Source organism: Lissotriton helveticus, chromosome 2_1 (assembly GCF_964261635.1).
Source record: "Lissotriton helveticus chromosome 2_1, aLisHel1.1, whole genome shotgun sequence".
NCBI classification, from domain to species: domain Eukaryota; kingdom Metazoa; phylum Chordata; class Amphibia; order Caudata; family Salamandridae; genus Lissotriton; species Lissotriton helveticus.
The window spans coordinates 869,403,802-869,422,847 of record NC_136059.1 but is presented as its reverse complement, the minus strand read 5'-3'; the positions used below and the strand labels follow the sequence as shown (position 1 = coordinate 869,422,847).

The following is a 19,046-nucleotide window of genomic DNA, read 5'->3' as shown; positions in this document are numbered from 1 at the left end:
ACACCCGCGCCAGAAGCAGTCTAGAGGATACGCCCAGTTTCAGCCGGCCTCATGGAACGTGGTGGGCCCTTTCAATTGTGAAGCATTTAGATAGTCCGCAGGGTTGTAGATGTTTGAGGACTAACTCTTCGACAAAAAGATCTGCCGCCTGCTCCTCTGCGCATTACGGAACACCTAGAATGCAGATGTTGTTCCTCCGCATTCTGCCTTCGTAATCTAGCGGCAGGACCATCGCCTCGTGGGAGTTGAGTAGTTTGGCGACTTGTTGCTTTAGAAGGGTTGTGTCGGTAACCAGTTCCTTCGTGACATTTTCTACTGTACTCACTTGCTCCGCCATCTTCTTCATATATTCGCAGATCAGCGCTACCTCTTTGGCAACCTTGTCAATCCCTACCTCGAGGGAAGTTCTAATCGCTGTAATTGCTTCGAGGAGATCTTTGTTTGAGGGCTCCACAGCGTCAATCGGGGCCACCATCTCCCCTTGATCTTCATTCTGCTGTTTTTGCCAGGCAAATTTTTCCAGCTTGGTTTGAGTCGCAGTACGGTTAGTACATCAAGATGCCATAGGTCCTGTATCGTTACCGCCCATCATTGTCTTGGTGCAACCGCTACTCTCCGCCGCCTGCAGTGGAGTTGTCCACCCGGCCTGTCGGTTTTCAGGTAGCACCCCAAACCTCTGGGCGTACAATTGGAATCACTGCGCTGAGGTTGTTTCCGTGGAGTCTGCTCCCACTAGGTACGCAGCAGTAGGGAACCAAGGCTGGATTTGTCCTCCTGTCTCCCGGCAGTCAACATTACCGTCCACACCAATTCCCCGCTCTCTCTCCTGGGGATCTGGCCAGTGTTTGAGGGGTATCAAAAGGCACCCAGACGGCCAGAACTCTCCTGCCAGTCGCCCAGGGCCCCTGTGATAAGCCAAGACAGTCTGTTTTCTCTTAGCCCTCAGCATCAGGTTTCTAAATAAAGTTTTTGATAGCAAGCTCTATAGGCAGTTTTAACTCACTTTCACAAGCCACGCTCACATAGGGTTCTTAGTACAATCCATGTGCTCAAATTTAAAAACATCCCAGAGCTCCTCCCTCGCAGAGAGGGGGTTGTAGCCCGCGTCAGGACTAGGGGCCAGATGTAGGTAATCCGGATTTACCGTTTCTAAAATACCGAATATTACCGATTCAGTATTTTAGAATTGTAAATGGGATGTAGGTATTCATTCGGTATTTTTTACTGAATCTGTGAGATTTGGTAAATACCGAATCGGTATTTACTGATTTGGTATTTCCCATTCATCCCTATGGGCCTCCAGGACATAGGAATGAATGGGAATACCGATTCGGTAAAAGGGGGAACACATTCAAGGGTAGCAGGGTGTCACTTTGACACCCTGTTGCACCCCTGAATAGTGCATGGTGCACATGTGGCACACATACATGCCCTAAGGGCATGTATGTCTGCCACATGGCACAGTCATAAATTGCAATAAATTGCTTTTTATAGGGTTCGATATTTACCACCAACTTGTAGTTGGTGGTAAATAACGAATCCTGAAATGGGAAAAGCACTCATTTCAGTGCTCCTTACATTAAGGATTTGGTAATTTACAGAATCCTTAAATAACCGATTCGGTAAATTACTGAATCCTTCATTTAGGCCTCCCACTTCTAAAAAGCTTAATACCTGTCGGTAACGGACGAAATTCGGTAATTTCGCGGCCGTTACCGACCAGTATTAGGCTTCCTACATCTGGCCCTAGGTTCCTAAAGCGGGGAGGCACCCCTATGATGAAGCATGACACCTAAGGTGTGTGAGGGGAACCGTCCTTCAAAAGGGATACCTTCCCCATACCATTCGGTTTCCATTATGGTGTCTGGTATTTGTGCTCCACATACTCAGTAGTCTTTCATTCTGGACCCGTGGGCTCTTAGTGAGTTGAGCCTTGTTTACAGAACAGGTTTATTGACTAATTGATAAATACTTTAAAGGCATTGAAACATGCCGGGAAATGTAACAGTGATGTTACCGCACTATTGGGTCAGCATACAATCGTGACTGAGCCGCGAAAAAAACAGAACTGCATGACACTAAAGAGAGCGATAGTGAACAGCTAAATTTACTAAAATAAAAAGTTCAGATTTTTTATTTATTAGTGTGCAACTACGCTTAGATATTGTGCTTATAAAATGTGGATGTTATCCTACAAGTTTAGCATTTAAAAGGTGAGGCTTTCTGAATACACCTTGTACCTTATCTAGTTTTGCAAGATTTGAGGTCAGTTCGTCACAGATGGTGTCAACATTAACATGAAGCACTGGTCTCATTGCTAAACCTCCCGGCGTCTGTCTGCGGGAACAAGAGATGAAAGAAATAAGTATGGTTAGATCAATTATCTATGACAACTTCATGCACCACATACACCTGTCTGGCCAGTTTCACGGGAGTGATCTGCTTCCAAGCACATACAAGTGTATTTAAGACATTCGACATTTAATCTCCACCTGTTCATTTAAGACCCATCACACCGTGCTCACTATAAATTGAAAAGGTTAAAGTCATGTCTTACCTCTTCTTAAAGTTTGCGTACTAGTGGAAAGCATTTAAGTGTGGTACCATATTTCTGTTTACTATTTTTGTTAGAACTCCCCTTGGGATTTTTTTTAACTTTAAGTATACCACAAATATCTGTAAATCCCAAAGGACGTTAAGTGACAAACTTATTTTGCAAAAAGCATCATCTTTTAAGACACTTTGCTTTTAAAAACGCCTGCATGCTTTTGGCAAATGGCTAACGAGGGTGAGAAATAATTCTGTCCCTTTTGCGGATCTGTAAATACTTGTAATCCCAAATATTTTACCTGGAACGAGTAGCAAAATTGTTGTTTGGAACAGGTCTTGTAAATATGTTAAAGCAATATATTGTTAATGTTGATTTTAAAACTATATTCGTTCTTTCAAAGAACTGAAACGTCAAAGCGGCAGCTCTGAACTGTGGTAGTAAGTAAACAAACACCTAGATCAGTGTTTCCCAAACTGGGGTCCGCGGACCCACAGGGGTCTTCCTTGATACATTCCCAGGGGGTCCATAGGCAGCAGTTTTAAAAGCACAGCATCGTTTCCTGTATAATTAGCAGCTTTCGAGCATCAATAAAAGTGTCAAGATAATGCCAATGATTAATGTACCTGCTGGAGAGAGATGAGAGTTTTGCTCAGTTGCAGCTTTGACTTAACTAATGTAGTACAGAGGGTTAATATGCCTACTGCAAAGAACCTGTAACATGCATTTTATAAAGCAGTATTTTATGTGCATAGGTCCGTGGTTACTGCTTTTGTCACAGAGGGGCACATGCATCATTCATAGGTTTTGCAATTCTTAATTTGCGAAAATTACCGAATCGCAAATTAAGAATTGCAAAATGCTATGCATCATTTTTTTCACTATTTATTTGAGAATCGGTAAAAATCGCAATTTTTACCGAATCTCAAATAAATAGCGAATTCCAAAGTGCATTTTCGCAATTCCCATTGATTCCTATAGGCCGAATGGCCCATAGGAGTCAATGGGAAGGCATGTAAGAATTCGCAATTTGTTGATGCATTCCACGGGTGCAGGAGGGGGTCCAAAGGACCCCCCCCTGCACCCCTGAAATGTATTAGAAAGTGCATGTTTCACACACACATGTCCTAAGGACATGTGTGTCTGTAACATGACAGTTTAAAAAATTCATTTTTTTCATTTTTGAAAGATTTTCGCAAATTAACACGAGGTTCAACCTCGTGTTAATTTGCACTTCCAATTTCATAATTCGCATTTTTTTTAAATTGATGCATTGCATTTAAGGAATCGCACAAATGCGATTCCTTAAATGCATTCGCATTTTTTAGAAATGCAAAAAAATGCGAATTAAGAAAAAAAGTTTGATGCATCCCAAAAACGTATTTAGGAAGTGCAAACGGCCGAATTTACCGATTCGCACCGTTTGCACTTCCTAAATAGGTTGATGCATGTGCCCCAGAGATTCTTTTGCTACTTTGCACTTCATAAGTGACAATCGTAATCAAGCAGAGAGACCTATAAACTGTCATCAAAGAGCTGCTTGCAAACTGATTGGTACCAGCTAGTTACTCATGTTTTTTCCCAGTCATTGATTAACCTGATGCTGTTCAAAAGCCTTGTACTGCGAAATAAAACCAACAATTTAAAAGTTAGTCACGGAGATGCGGCAACAACCTTCCCATTAAATGTTCTCCTTTTTTTGCAAATTCCTTCAATATAAAGTACTAAGGGCCAGATGTACGACCCGTTTTTATATGCGCAAATGGGTTCGCAAACCCATTTGCACATGCAAAAACCTATTGGGCCATGTACATAGCCTATTTCGCGAGTCACAATTTTTTTGTGACTCGCTAAATAGGTTTTGCGACTTGCTATTTGAAAGAGGCATTCCCCTCCAAATAGCGAGTCTCAAAACCATGTACAAATATTTTGCAACTGCAATTGCGGTCGCAAAATACTCGCAATTACCACCTACTTCAGTAGATGGTAAATTCAAGTCCCCAGGGGACCCATTCCTCTTTCCAAATGCATGGAAAATAATTTTTTAAGGGCAGGCAGTGGTCCCTGGACCACTGCCTGCCCTTAAAAAAAGAAACAAAAATGTTTCATTTTCTTTTTTTTTTTTTAAAAATGCATGTAAACGGGCTGCATTTTTTTAATGCTTTATTTAAAAGCAGTCCCAGACATGGTGGTCTGCTGAGCCTAGCAGGGCACCATCCCTGGGAGGGCTGGCATTCCCAATGGGCTCGCAAATTGCGAGGGGCTCATTAATATTAATGAGCCTCGCAATTTGTGACCCCATTGATAATCCCAAACAGTGTTAAACACAGTGTTGTACGGTTCATTTAGCGACTCGCAATTTGGCACTTGCAATGTGTTGCCAATTGCGAGACGCTAAATGAAATGGTCGTACATCTGGCCCCAAAATCCTTAGTAATTTGAGTATTTGTTTTGTGTGTATACGTGTTTTTTTTTTCGAATTACTGTTTTAATATTTGAAATTTAAAATCATACAAATTGCTTGGGGGTCCCCGGCTTCCAGTAGTGACTCAATGGGGGTCCTCAGGAGTAAAAAGTTTGGGAGCCACTGACCTAGATTATTGCAACCCCAGAGCAAACTTGTGGCCTGGTGGCAGGCCGAGCACAATGGGGACCTGAAAAGGAGGGATCGCGTTTCTTAATGTTGGCGAACTCCACAGTTTTCCAATAGCACCCAAAAACAGGTTTAAGATGCATTTCTCTTACTTTAAATTCAAGCATGATGTTGCACCTACCGGAGAAAAAAAGCACACCAGTATTTTGAAATCCGCTGTCCAACAGCTACTTCCCCGAGTGTATATAATCAAAGCTGCAGAATCATTCTTTGAAAAAGTAGCAAGCAATTTTAATACCTTGATCAGGGATATGTAATCTGCCAATCTAGCATCTTGGAGCCCTCCCGGGTAAAGAAAACGAGAGAAATAAACAAAGCGAACAGTTCAGTGATTTTGTGTGGTAGGGAGTGACTTTGCTTTCCTACTTTATTTACTCTTGTTTACCCATCTCGTAAAAACAGACTTGTTTCCCTGGCCTCTGACGCGAATGGTGCTCTGTTACTGCAAACAATTGCTTCATTCAAGATTACTCTCAGAAAGACTTGGTTTGCCACGTCGTCATATCTTTCGTCGTTGCAACATTTTGTGCCCGCATAGTTTAAGCAGGCGGGTCTGCAGAGCCAGCATGCCAAAGAAAAAACGAACAATGGGATTGAGATTATAACTGACAAGTGTTCTCGACTTCTAAAACACACTGTGTGTCCTTGAAGCAAGTATGAGAGCACACCTCCATTTATAAATTCATGCACATCAACCTTGTCCCATAACAAATGCAAAATGAGACCTTTGACTTATTTTCCCGAGAAGCAGTAAGACATTTCAAAGTGGTATAAAATAGCAGAAGACCAGACCAAAGCTGGTTGAACTGCTTAAGAGACATGAATGAATGCTGGTAATATTTTAGATGTAAATCTATTTGAGTTTCAAGAAATGAACGATACAGAACAATATTCACCTACATCCGTTGGGCGGTGAGGTGTAAGTAGGAAAGGGAGGTTAACCCGGCGAGATTGAAGATAGTGGGGGTAGGCTTGCATAAGAAGGGGGCGGTAAAATGACGAAGAATGACAAAGGAAAGAGGGTAGAAGGCACTTGCTCGACAACCCCCGTTATCAGGAAATTTAAGGAGTTCAGGCCAAGGGGTAGCTAATACAAGTTTTAAGTGGTTACTTCCACACCTCAGTCAGCATCACTGTCCGTTTGTGTGAGGCGAAGGGCATGCAAGATGGCTGGACAGGAGAGTTTCCTGAATTTGTGAGCTAGAAACTGTATACAGGGCCCCCAAGTTTTATCAAATTACGGTCCACTATCGCCGTCAGCTTCACTATGCCAAGGAGTTCCCATAGTTCATGTTGACAATCCAGCCGCGTTGGCGTCCTATCCGTACCCCATTTGGACAGTATGACTTGCTTGGCTGCACAGAGGGCAAGGGTGATAAGCCCCCCCCTTACCGATCACAGGGGTTACGTTAGTGCGTTGGGGGGACCCAACAAAATGTAGTTGGGGAACCTCGGCAGGTCGGTTCTGTACATCTCATTAATATCGACCAGGACGTCCGTCCAGTATTGCAGTTTGGGGCAATGCCAGAGAATGTGTGTCAATGTGCCTCGATGCCCACATTGCCTCCAGGATCAATCATCCATGCCCGCTTTCCATTTAGCTGTTCTAGCAGGGGTGTAGTACCGAACATGTGCAATTTTAAGTAAAGTCTCCGTACAGGAGGCACTACAAGCAGACGTGCGGGCTCGGTGTAGAATGTCAGACCATTCTTTAGGGGTAAAGGGGCACTCAGAGAAATCTCAGATTAAGGGGTCAACTCCTTCTTCGCACCCTACGTATTAGAACATATAAATATGGAGGACAAGCCTTCCTATATTTTGCTACCCACATATGGAATACGCCCCCCTTTTATATTAGGGCATGCACCGAGTTCTCAGGCTTTAAAAGACATCTTAAAACCTTGTTATTCTAATGGCTGATTCCTGACCTGTCTGCTACTTTAGTGCAGAGATGCCCCTCCGGGGGCAAGTCGTTGCGCTATATCAAGTATCCGTTAACTTAACACTCACACTCTAGTTCCCATCGCCGCAGTGCTGAAGATTTAGTGTTTGTCATTGGGGCATTGTCATCGGGGCATTAAAGAAGGCGTATATGTTATCGAGAAGAGTTTTGTCTGTGCGATGGCTGAGAAGCCATTTCTCAACAGATGCGAGGGTTCGGCTGAAGTGTGGGCGCATGTGTGGCTGTGTAAACCAGTCCCGAATGGCAATATATTGACAATGTGCGCTGGGAGGGATGCCATAGTTAGACTGGACCAGCGTTTAGGCCATAAGACCCTCTTGGTCGAATACGTTTCCCACCCTTTTCAAATTTACCTTCTGCCACAGTGAGAATGCGGTCCCCTGGAGGGAAGTCGGGATCTTCTATAATCACTATCTGTGGTGATATGCGGGTGGAGAGCTTCTGTGTCAACTGCACATTATACAAGGCTCCTACCATCACCCTAAGGAAGAGATATAAACCCCTGGGGGTCGGTGTGGCTTGGGGAGCCATGGCACTTTCCAGATGTCGACTGAGATGTGCTACCTGATAGTACCACACCAAGTAGGGAATCTCAAACCACCCTCGGTCACAGCAAGTTATGCTGGTTTGTTTGCCATGCATGCCTTTTTGCCATTCCATCCGTAGTGTTCAATTAGATGATATAGTTTACCAATGACAGGGGGGGGGGGGGCTTCAGTAGCAATGTCGGCATGACATTGAGTATCTTTCCTAGTAGGGTCATTTTAACTGCTGTCAGCCTTCCTAACAAGAAAGGGAGCCTCCCTTCCAGGACTGTAGATCTGATCAGACAGTGGAAATTAATGCAGCGTAATTGTGCTCTGCACTCTAGCTTGAGGTATATTTGCCTGCCTAGATTGGTGACCCCTTGGTGGTCCATGTAAAGGGTTTAAGGTGTTCTAGTTGGGGTTGGTCAGCTTGTGGAATGGAAAGCATAAGAGCCTGTGATTTCTTGAGGTTTACCTTAAAACCCAAGACTCTCCCAAAGGCTTCAAATTCCTGCATCAGCAGAGGGAGCGATGTGAAAGGTTGTGTCACGGCTATCATAACATCGTCAGCATATAAAGCGAGCTTATGCTCCCGAACCCCCATGGTGATACCTGCTTTGTGGGGGTGTCAAAGCACTCTTTCCGTGATCGGCTGCATATAGAGGGCAAAGAAGAGTGGTGACAAGGAGTACTCCCGTCTAGTGACACATGCTACAGGTTGCAACATCAGCCCATTGACTCTGACCACACCTGAAGTGTTAGTACAACTATACCATATCTGAGACCAGCTTTGGCCAACACCAATTGAATATACAGTCAGCACACCCAGTCAAATGCCTTTTCGGCATTGACAGAGTAGCAGCGCTGATGTACGGGAATAAATAATTTTGTCTATGAAAAGAAAAGGCGTTTGGGTATTCCTGCAGTCCCTCTCGGGAATTAACATGGCCTGGTCAGTATCTTCCAGGCCCTGCACCTTGCAGCCCTACGACCACTCAATCTCGGTTATTCTCTCTTTAGATACATGAACCAAAAGACACCCTGCTTTATTGCTCCCTGCATAATACTTTTTTTTTCAGGGACAAAGGAGTGCGTATTCAGTCTTATCCATGTCTAGGGCCTTAAGCAGATCTTGGGCTATCATGAGTCTGCACCCTAATTTATGTCAGCAAGACTGCTTATGGGCTTCCTCAAATTCCTTCACCTGACCCTCTAGTCGGAGTGGTCCTTTCTGTCTTTATTAATTTGGGCTGCAATAGCTATAAAACTGCTCGGAACACTGCTTTCAGTGTGTCCCACAGTATGGCGACTAGGGTATCAGGCATATCATTAGTGCTGAGAAAGGTGAAAATTGCATCACTGATTTCGGATATAGTTCAGTCATATGTTAGTAGTTTATGATTAAGGCAGCAGGTGCAAGGCTGTAATTTGGATTCTGGGATGTGCAGTGTGATAGAGATGGATGAGTGGTGAGAGAGCGGCCACGCCAACGTCCACCAATTTGGTAGCTGCTGTAAAGCGCGACAAGCTCGGAAAGAAATCTATTCTGGCATATGTTTGGTGGGCTGCTGATAAGTAGGTACAGTCTTTTACTATGCGATGACACATTCACCACATGTCCACCAGTACCATGTCCCCCAGCTATTGAAGGCCTGTCAGATGAGTGCCACCATCTGTCCCGTCCTTTGAGCCGACCTGTCCAGGAGTGTATCACGGACTAGGCTAAAGTCGCCTCCTATAAGAGTGTGTGCATCAACAGTGGCCATCACTCGGCCCACAGCATCCAGGACGAAAGCCTCCTGGTGGTCATTCGGTACATAGATGTTAGCAAATGTAAATCAACCAATCAGGAATTTATAGAGTGTGGCTATTTACACATAAGGGTCTCAAGGCACAGGGGAAGAGGGGATGGGGGCGGGAGGCTGCTGATCAAACTGGGCATGGAGGTACAGTCGAAGAGCCAGGTCTTGAGATCCTTCCTGAAATGGGGTCAGAGAGGGTGATTGCCTGAGGTGGAGTGGCAGGGTGTTCCAGGTCTTGGCAGCAAGGTAGGAGAAGGATCTTCCTCCGATCCTGGTCTTGTGGATCCGTGGGACGGTGGTCACTGCAAGTTGGGCGGAGCAAAGCTGTCTGGTGGTTGCGTGGAAAGATTGGTGGTGGTTCAGATATGCTGGTCCTGTGTCGTGGAGAGGGTTGTAGGCATGTGCGATGAGCTTGAAGGTGATTCTCTTATGGACTGTGAGCCAGTGGAGTTGACGGAGGTATTGAGTGAGTGAGTGATGTGTCTGCGGCGAGGATGTCGAGGACCAGTCTGGCTGCTGCATTTTGATGTTCTGTAGCTTCCTGAGCTGTTTCTGGGTGATGCCGGCATAGTCTAGTCCGCTGGTGATGAGTGAGTGGGTGACAGTCTTTCTCGATTCTGTAGGGATCCATCAGAATGTCTTTCAGAGCAGGCGGAGTGTGTGGAAATAGGATGAAAATACAGTGTTGATCTGGCGGTTCATTGAGAGTGAGGAGTCCAGTAATATGCCAAGGATGTGTGCGTGGTACATGGGGGTGGGAGGGAGGGGTTCCCTGTTGTGTATGAGTAATGTGTATTCATTCGAGATACGTAAGGAAAGTAGTCAGCCTGGCTACCCGGCTTGTGTCTGGATGACCGGACCTGGGAAGTGCATCGACAAAAGGACCGCCACCCCCACCATTTTCCCGCGACCAGAAGCAAAGAATTGGCAGTCAAACCAACAGGACAGCAAGCGTTTTCAGTCAGCTTTGAGAAGGTGTGTTTCTTGGAGAAGGCAAATATCGCAGTTGGAGCACTGAGGCCTCAGACATTCAGGCTGAGTATTTTAACCACTTGCTAGAATGGGTAATAAGGCCAAACAAGTGAATGTGGGTTGAGCAGCAGTGCGTCCACCCAGTCGGGCTAGATGAGCCATCACTGCCTGAGACAGGGGCATCAGTGCTTGAGTCGTCGAGCAAGAGAAGGGAGGTAAGAGAACAGTACAGCTAGAGCGTTCCCCTCTTTGGAACTTAGCGGACAAAGTAGAAGAGGTCAATTTTGTCGGCGAGTAATTGTCTACAGTTGGAACGAGATCGGACCTCCGCCACATGAAAGAAGTGTCAATAAAGAGTGGGTAAGGCAGTCGGGCCTTCTTGGATCCAAGCTGGGGGTGCCCAGGGGACCTCGATGATTCAGTCACTTGTCAATCAGGCAAGGGGCAGGCAATCCTTGGTCTATCAGTCAATGTCAGGGTCTGATACACTGAACCTCAGCTGGCGTATTAAGGCTGTTCTTTCCTGGCGGCTCTCTGTTCCTGCAGGCTTACTAAGGCACTTTATCGCGGATCATGTGGGGGGAGTCACAACATGGTGGATGATTGTGGTAGGCTTCGTGGGATTGTTCTCCTCCTGCGGTGCCCTCCATGCCCAGCACAGAATGATCTTCCACCAAGGTGCCGACAGTATGGGCCTCATTATTCCAGATGAAGATGAGCCGAAAAGGGTGACCACACTTATTCAGGATCCCCTTTTCCCTTAAGAATAAGGTGGCTGGTTAAAGTACCCTATGGTGCTGTAACGTTAGAGATAACTCTTGGAATAACCATACCTTCGCTCCCTCAAAAGGTGATAGTATTCCGGTCTCACACTACTGACATGATGGCTTCTTTCCGACGGGTAATGCCCGGAACAATGAGGGCAGAGCCACATGCTGCGGAACACTGCAAGCTTAACCACACTTAACTGAACATTGCATCTGCCCTAACCAAGCATAGTGTGCAGGATGAATGCAAAAAAAAACAATTGACGGACAGAATGCAGAACAATGTGATACATTCACCCTAGTACAGAGATCTGAGCCAAAATCCATCGTTTTTTGCTCACCATGCCTTTCCAGTTTGGACCCAGCCATATGCAAATTAGTCTTGACCCTGTGCCCAATGGGAACAGTCCAGCCTGAACAGCCAGGCCAGGTACTCCCTGGACTGGAAACAAGCATCCTAGGACCGGTTTCGGGCTTTTAGCCCTCATCAGCCAGGATAGCTTGACTCCAGTGGCATGGAGAGCACGGGACCCACGTCTGGGCATACCCGTCCCACTCGGGGTGACAAATGCAAAAAGAACAATTGATGGAAAGAATGCAGAAAAAGTTCATACATTCACCCCAGAGCAGAGACCTGGGCCTAAATCCATCGCTTTTTTTTTGCTCACCATGCCATTCCAGTTTGGGTCCAGCCATTTGCAAATCAGTTTTGACTCTGTGTCCAATGGGAACAGTCCAGCCCGAACTGCCAGACCAGGTCCTCCCTGGACTGGAAACAAGCAGGACCGGTTTCGGGGCTTTCAGCCCTCATCATCCAGGATAGCTGGACTCCAGTGGCATGGAGAGCACGGGACCCATGTCTGGGCATACCCATCCCACTCAGGGTGACAAATGCAAAAAGAATAATTGATGGACAGAATGCAGAACAATGTCATACATTCACCCCAGTACAGAGATATGGGCCTAAATCCATCCATCGGATGCTTGTTTCTGGTCCAGGGAGGACCTGGCTTGGCAGCTCGGGATGGACTGTATGCACACGGAACAGGGTCAAAACTGATTTGCATATGGCTGGGTGCAAACAGGGGTTGTGTGGTGAGCAAAAGAATGATGGATTAAACCAAGATTCTTGTGATTCAGTGCAGCCAAAATACAAGGGTTTTCCTGGACGTAGTCTCCCCTAGGTCTCTGTCTGCATGTGGGACCCCCTTAACTGCAAGTTTCACCTGATGTGTCTGCTGAAACATTAATGATAAATCCCCGCTGCTGCTAGATCTGTAGGGCCCAGAGGGGTCCAAAGCTCACTGAAGCCGCTAAAGCGGTGGACACTCCCTCGGTGGGCAGAGGTTGAGAGTGCTGTGGTGGGGTTGCTTTTTCAGGGTGTGTAAATGGGGTCTTGGAGTCTTACCAGCTGTGTCGCTATCCCTCAGTGAGGCACCCACTCCAGTAGAGCGCACATCAACCTTTGATGCAGTCCCGAGGGGACAGGTGTCCCTACCCGAAATGCCCAGTGTTTCTCTCTGCAGGGTGCCTGGTCTTTTCCCTGTGCCAGGAAATTAGAATCGCTGCAACTCATCTCTCATAGCCGTAAGTAGCAGCACCTCACCTTCACCACCAGTATGCGCAGCCCAGCGCCTCGCCCAAGGGCCGCCAGTTGTGAAGTTTCGCTGCCTCTTATTTTCTCAATGCAGGCTGAAGATGGCTTTTATTGGAGGGGGCACGATCCAGCCTGCCATCACTGCCACAGCCCAGATTCGGCCTCCGTGCTGCACTCATGGGCGTTGGTCGCACAAGGTCTGAACGCTATTGTGTTCCGAGATGTCCATGTGATACGTGGGGGCCGGAGGCAATTCAGCACAGTCCGCCAGGGCCGTCAGGATCAAGCCTTGCGGCGGGCGCTCTTTTAGTTGTGTCTGCGCTATTCCTTGCAGGCCGGAGATCTCGGTACTGGACGTCGATGTAACCACAAAATTGCAATGCTGCCGCCTAGTGTGGCAAGAGGGCTTTCCCCACAGTGTTGAGTCATGGTGGTGTCCCGGAGCATGCCAAACCGGCAACTTTTGCAAAAGCGGGCGGCAGAGCTCAAAGGAAGCACAGCTACTCCGCTGCCATCTTGGACATGCCCTTGAAAATATTTTAAAACAAATACCATACTTAAAGAAATTCCGGAGAGGCAGATCCAAGCAGGCTTGGAGAGTCACTTTTCTGTACAGCTCACCCTTTGAGCATTCCACAAAAAGAATTGTTAGAAATTTGAGGATAGGAGGCCAAAGACAAGCAGGGAATTTATCTGAATCAATCTTTTACAAATCTAGACCCAGCTTCATCCATTAAAAAAAGACCTTGTGGGTTCAATGTTAGAAAGGTGGAGAGACTGCGACAGACGGCACAGTCCAGAGATGGGTAGGGCAGAAAGCAACACTGTGGGAGTAGCCAGGTTAAGATTTTTATTTGAGCGCACTGGAAGCGAAAGGGATGCAGTTGATAGCAGATGGCAAGAAGCAAAATAATCCTGAGCTCAATAGAGAGGAGTGTCAGTGAGGCCATCTCCCACCCAGCTGGTGTGTAAATGGAGACGGGAAACCGAAGAAGCCAACTTCGGAGAAGGGGATTTTTGTGATGATCACAGGGGAGTACAGGTGCGTCTGGTCAACTCCTCTGAAATAACTTGTGAAAAAGGTCCAATGAAAATGGGTCAAATAATAAATGGAGGTAGGGGGAGAAAGGCCCCGTTACTTCTTCCTCCTTTGACATAAAATCTTAAACAAGAAAAATGTTATCGATTGGTGTACAATTTCACAAAACTGAGCACCAGTTAAGTCTTTCTTTTTTTAAGTTGGAAATCTACTCCTGCAAAAAGACTCCTATTCTTGGAGGTTTCCGACCCTATTGGTTTCACAAAGCATTCCAGAAGCACTCCTAGAAAGCTTCACGTCCATTATATTTACAGAAATCCTGTTGAGGGCAACATGTATGCAATAATGGTTCTACTCCTAACCACAAAGGGCACCCCCTAATACCTGATTTTAGGTTCGGGAACAAAGGGGTAACAAAACCTCAAACATGAAAATAAATATTCCACTCGACCATTCTGCATTATTAAGTGGAATTAATCTAACATTGTCACTGACCCATAAACACACCCTTAAATATTTTATTTTATTATTCATACAAACTTTTTATTTTACAATCTTTTCTCCTTAACATTTTTGCTTCGACTTACAAAAACATATCTTTCATTATTTAATCATACATACTTTCGTCATAATTATCTTAAACAGGACCAACAATGAATGAATTAATCCACCTGGCAATACAACACAACGATTAAGTCAATCCTATATACATTTGTTGTAAATAGCTTTGTCTGTCAAGTCTGTTTTGTGTATTGTGAGTTGAATCGTGATGTTAACAAATTACTGGTGCTACAGGATTCTGTTTGTGCTTGTCAGGACAATAGGGAAAGAATCCCTAAGGCTGATTTTATTATTGACAACAAAACTATTAGTCTCATGGTCGACACTGGCTCTAAATGGACCATTATTCCTATGTCTTTGATGAAGCACCTGTGGGGTCAAAAGTCTTGTGGATTGTGATATTTTTTCCCTCTGGTTATCAGGGTGAAAAAATAGACCTTCTTTGGTATTTTGAGAGCGAAATCCTTTTTAAGGATAGATCTACTCAGGGAAAAATTTATATTTCTGTCAATGGCCCAGCTATTTTAGGTCGTATCCATCAATATGATCTTCACATTGTAGTAAATCCTAGAGCAGAGGAACCTGTGATGGTTGTGGACGTTTTTACCTTGAATGATATTCTTTTGAATTTCAAACGTGTTTTCAGAGAACAATTAGGGGAATTGCAAGGCTATGCCCATAACATTTTGTAGAAGGAAGGTAGTATCCCTGTTCAGCATAAGGCAAGAAGGGTGCCATTTGCAGTGAGGAGTGAAGTCAAGGTGGTTCTGGAAGAAATGCTTCAGGGCGGGATTATTGAACCTGTGGAGGCATCCCCGTGGATTTCTCCTGTGGTCATTTCTCAGAAGCCTGATAACAAGATCAGATTCTGTGTGGATCTTAGATCATTAAATAAGTGTGTGGTTGCAGACGTTTTTCCCTTACCTAATATTGGGGAGCTAGTCTCTACTTTAAAGGGGGCTAAGTACTTTAGTAAGCTAGACCTCAAACATGCCTATCACCAGATTCGACTTGATGAGGGGGTCTAAACATTTGACTGCATTTATAACTGGCGAAAGGACCTTTCAGTTTACTAGGTTACCCTTCGGGCTGATTTCAGCCGCTAGTGTTTTTCAAAGGATGGTGTCGGAGGTGTTCAAAAGGATAGAGAAGGTCATCTATTTCCAAGATGACATTCATTTTTGGTGACTCCATGGAGGAACATAATAATGTTCTTCAACGTGTGTTGTGCAGGCTGAGGCTGGCCTTACTTTGCGGAGGGAAAAGTGTGCATTTTTAGTTAGTGAAATTGAGTATTTGGGTTTTTCTCTCTCAGCTGATGGGGTTAAACCCAAAAGAAATTTATTGGAGACAATTGAGCTGGCTCCCTGTCCGGTTGATAAGGATCAATTGCGGTCCTTGAGGGCTTAATTGAATTCTACTCCAAATTTGTGAGGGATTTTTCTAGTAAGACTGCTCCCTTGAGGGGTTTACTGAAAAAATGAGTGAAATTTCTATGGACCAGTGAGCAAGAGTCTTGTTTTAACTTGATTAAAAGTGAACTGTCTTCTGCCAATGTTCTCACACCATTTGATATTAAACGCTCTTCTATTTTAATGGTGGATGCTAGCGGCATCGGCTCAGGTGCTGTTCTTCAGCGGCATGGAAGTGAAGAAAAAACTATTGCTTTTGCTTCTAGACCCTTAACTTTGTCAGAATGTAATTATTCTGTAATTGAGCGAGAGGCTCTTGCTGCTGTCTGGGGCACCTATTATTTCAGGACTTACTTGTGGGGTACCAAGTTTGTGTTACGCTCTGATCATAAACCTTTAGTTAATGTTTTGGCTCCTGGGGGTACTGGGAAGGGTTCACCCAGACTGGCTAGATTGGCATCGCGTCTACAGGATTTTCAGTTTGATGTGCAGTTTGTTCAGGGTTGGAAAAACGTCCAAGCTGACTGTCTGTCCCGTCTTCCTATTCAATCTATGGTTTGTGGGAATTCGTTGGTGGAGTCTCAAGATGATTGTGTGACTGCTTTTATAGAGGATGTTCTGTTTCTTTGTGCTGGTTCATTTTCATGTGATGAGTGGCTAAAGGGATGGAGAATGATGTAGTCTTAAAGCAAGTTGTAGATCTTATCATTAAGGGGTCTAGGAGGGAGAGTATGGTTGAGCCTTCTGTCAGACCTTTTATTAGAATTTTGGATGAGTTATCTCTTTCTAACAACAATGTCTTAATGAGGGGTGATAGGTTTATTCCTCCTTGTTCGCTGAGAGGGAAAATACTTGATTTGGCTCATGAAGGGCATCTGGGCCAGACTCTCACCCAACGTAGAGTGAAAGAGAATTTTTGGTGGCCATCTATTGATGCTGAGGAGTGTGTTGTGCGTTGCAGTTTTTGTAAGGAGGGTGAGAAACGTTTGAAAGTGGTAGGGTCTCAGAATGTTGGAAGCATTTCTTTTGAGAATTTACCATGGCACACTATTTGTCTGGATTTTATCGGGCCAATAAATGAGTTGCTTTTTAATCAGCGTTTTGCGATCGTTATTATGGATTGTTTTCCTAAGTGGCTCACTGTTCGTTTTGTTAGGGAAATCACTACTGATTCTACAATCAGTTTTCTGAAAAGTGTTTTTGTTTATGAGGGGTTTCCTTCTGTTTTGATAACAGATAATGGTACACAATTGACGTCTGGTAAAATGACTGTTTTTGAAGGAGTGTGGAATTGACCATCATCGGACCAGTCTATATAACCCACAGAGTAATGGTATGTGTGAGAGGGTTAATAGATTGGTGAAAGGCATTATTCGGATGTCGGTTGAATTTGGTTGTTTTTCTAATGATAGGGTTCAAGAGCTTGTGTGGGCCTATCGTTCAACTCCCCATAAGCATGAGAGTAAATCTCCTTTTGAGTTGATGCGTGGTCGTTCTCCTGTGACAAAGTTAACACCTTCTTGGTTGGCAAATCAAGATAAGGTTTCTTCCATGCAATCTTCTATTGACAGCGTTTCTTTACCGATTTCCGTTGGAGATCTTGTCAAGGTAAAGCCTGGCAGGTTCTCTAAAGGACTTTCAAAATTTAGAGGTCCTTTTTGTGTGAAGCGGGTATTCCCTCATTTTGTTGTTCTCGATAATGGGGAGAAATGGAATTTCAGAAGGGTGGCACTGTATCGGAAACACTCTGATGTGTCTGTGAAGGGTGCATTACCTGTCTCTGATTCAATCAACAATGGCTATATGTTATCTAGCCAGTGTGATTCGAGTGCTTGTTCTCAGTCTGTTGTAAGGGGGGAGGTGGGTAGTGGTGATGCTTCTACATCTACCTCCTCTAGTTGTGGGGGTGGAGTTTCTACCCATGATAATGTTTCCAACTATGGTGTTTCTACTGGGATCAGTTTGAGGAGTCCTCGATCTCGCCGTCCACCTGTCTACTTAGACGACTACATTCATTAACTGTTCTTTTGTTTTCTTTCTTGGTTTTGTTAATTTAAGGGAGGGAGATGTGTTGTAAATAGTTTTGTCTGTTAAGTCTGTTTTCCATGTTTCTTGCTTGGAACTTTTGTGTGTTCTTAATGTTATGGTTCTATACTGAATTCTAATGGTGTCAGTTTGAGCCTGGCCAGATGGTGTTCTGCTCGTCTATTCCGTGCTGCAAATAAACTTCACACCTGTTGAGAAGTTCCTGCATGATTCATCTTTTCTACTTACCACAACAATAATGCTAAAAATCTCCCCCTCAATCATCATGGACCACACTCAAAACACACACTTCCCTCAGGACTCCCAAAAACCTTTTTTCAGTGGCCCAAAAAGGAGACCACTTCTCATTTAGTTTGAGATTTATTTCTCAGATAGAATCTGGTACAATTCTTCAGATTCCAGCAGACGCACAAGTTACAGGGAAGGGATGCTGCTGTGCAGGTGTGGGAAAGGGAGTCTATCCTAGATGGTATCTGAGGGTTTACCTGAGCAGCTCTCCTGGAAAAGCCATCCTTGCTGCCAAAGTTCAGCACAAAGAAGGAAAGCGTTTGAAGGAGCAGAGGCAGGAGTCCAAGTCTTCTGCAAAGCACGTATCACACATTCCTTCGTCCCGATGGAGGGTGAGCCAAACTGAAGAGTTTTCTCTGAGGTGGGAAATGAAATGGGGTGATTCCTATATCAAGGGCATATCACAGTCAGTATGCAAGCAGCAGGGGGACTTCACCAGACCTTTCCCAATTTCTTCTTTGAAGGTTACCTGTGTCCAGGGAGATTGGGACAGTCCATCAATGTGAAGAGGGAAAATCTACCCGCTCCTACAAACTGTCTCACTCATAGAGCTACAAGGACTCTGGTGTACACTGTTAATATTTGACAATAAAGAATAAAATACTTCAGTATTCATACCCTCTTGGGGCATTACTTTATTATTGATGGGGGCCAGGAAACAACATCATTTCACATCGGGCACAATTTTTACTTAGGAAGGACGGGTGAAGATTAGTTCTCCCACACTTAAGAACACCGAGGCAAACACACTCAGTGCACATGATCCAGAGCTTAGGGGGAACCGAAACAACACTACAATACATCTGAACATGTAAACTCATTTCAACCAGCGCCATATGCTCGGTCGGAAAGCACCGGAATCTTTGTCAGA

General features: G+C 44.8%; 1 protein-coding gene across 3 annotated transcripts in view; it reads right to left on the bottom strand.

The window, feature by feature from the left end:
- The window catches only part of GRAMD2B (GRAM domain containing 2B), a 609,764-nt gene that overhangs the window by 33,782 nt on the left and 556,936 nt on the right, over positions 1–19,046 (bottom strand). For all 3 annotated transcript variants that reach the window (XM_078675589.1, XM_078675590.1, XM_078675591.1), the window contains exon 13: positions 2,241–2,337. In XM_078675589.1, the coding sequence (XP_078531715.1) occupies positions 2,241–2,337 (97 nt within the window). The remainder of the gene's footprint in view (positions 1–2,240; positions 2,338–19,046) is intronic.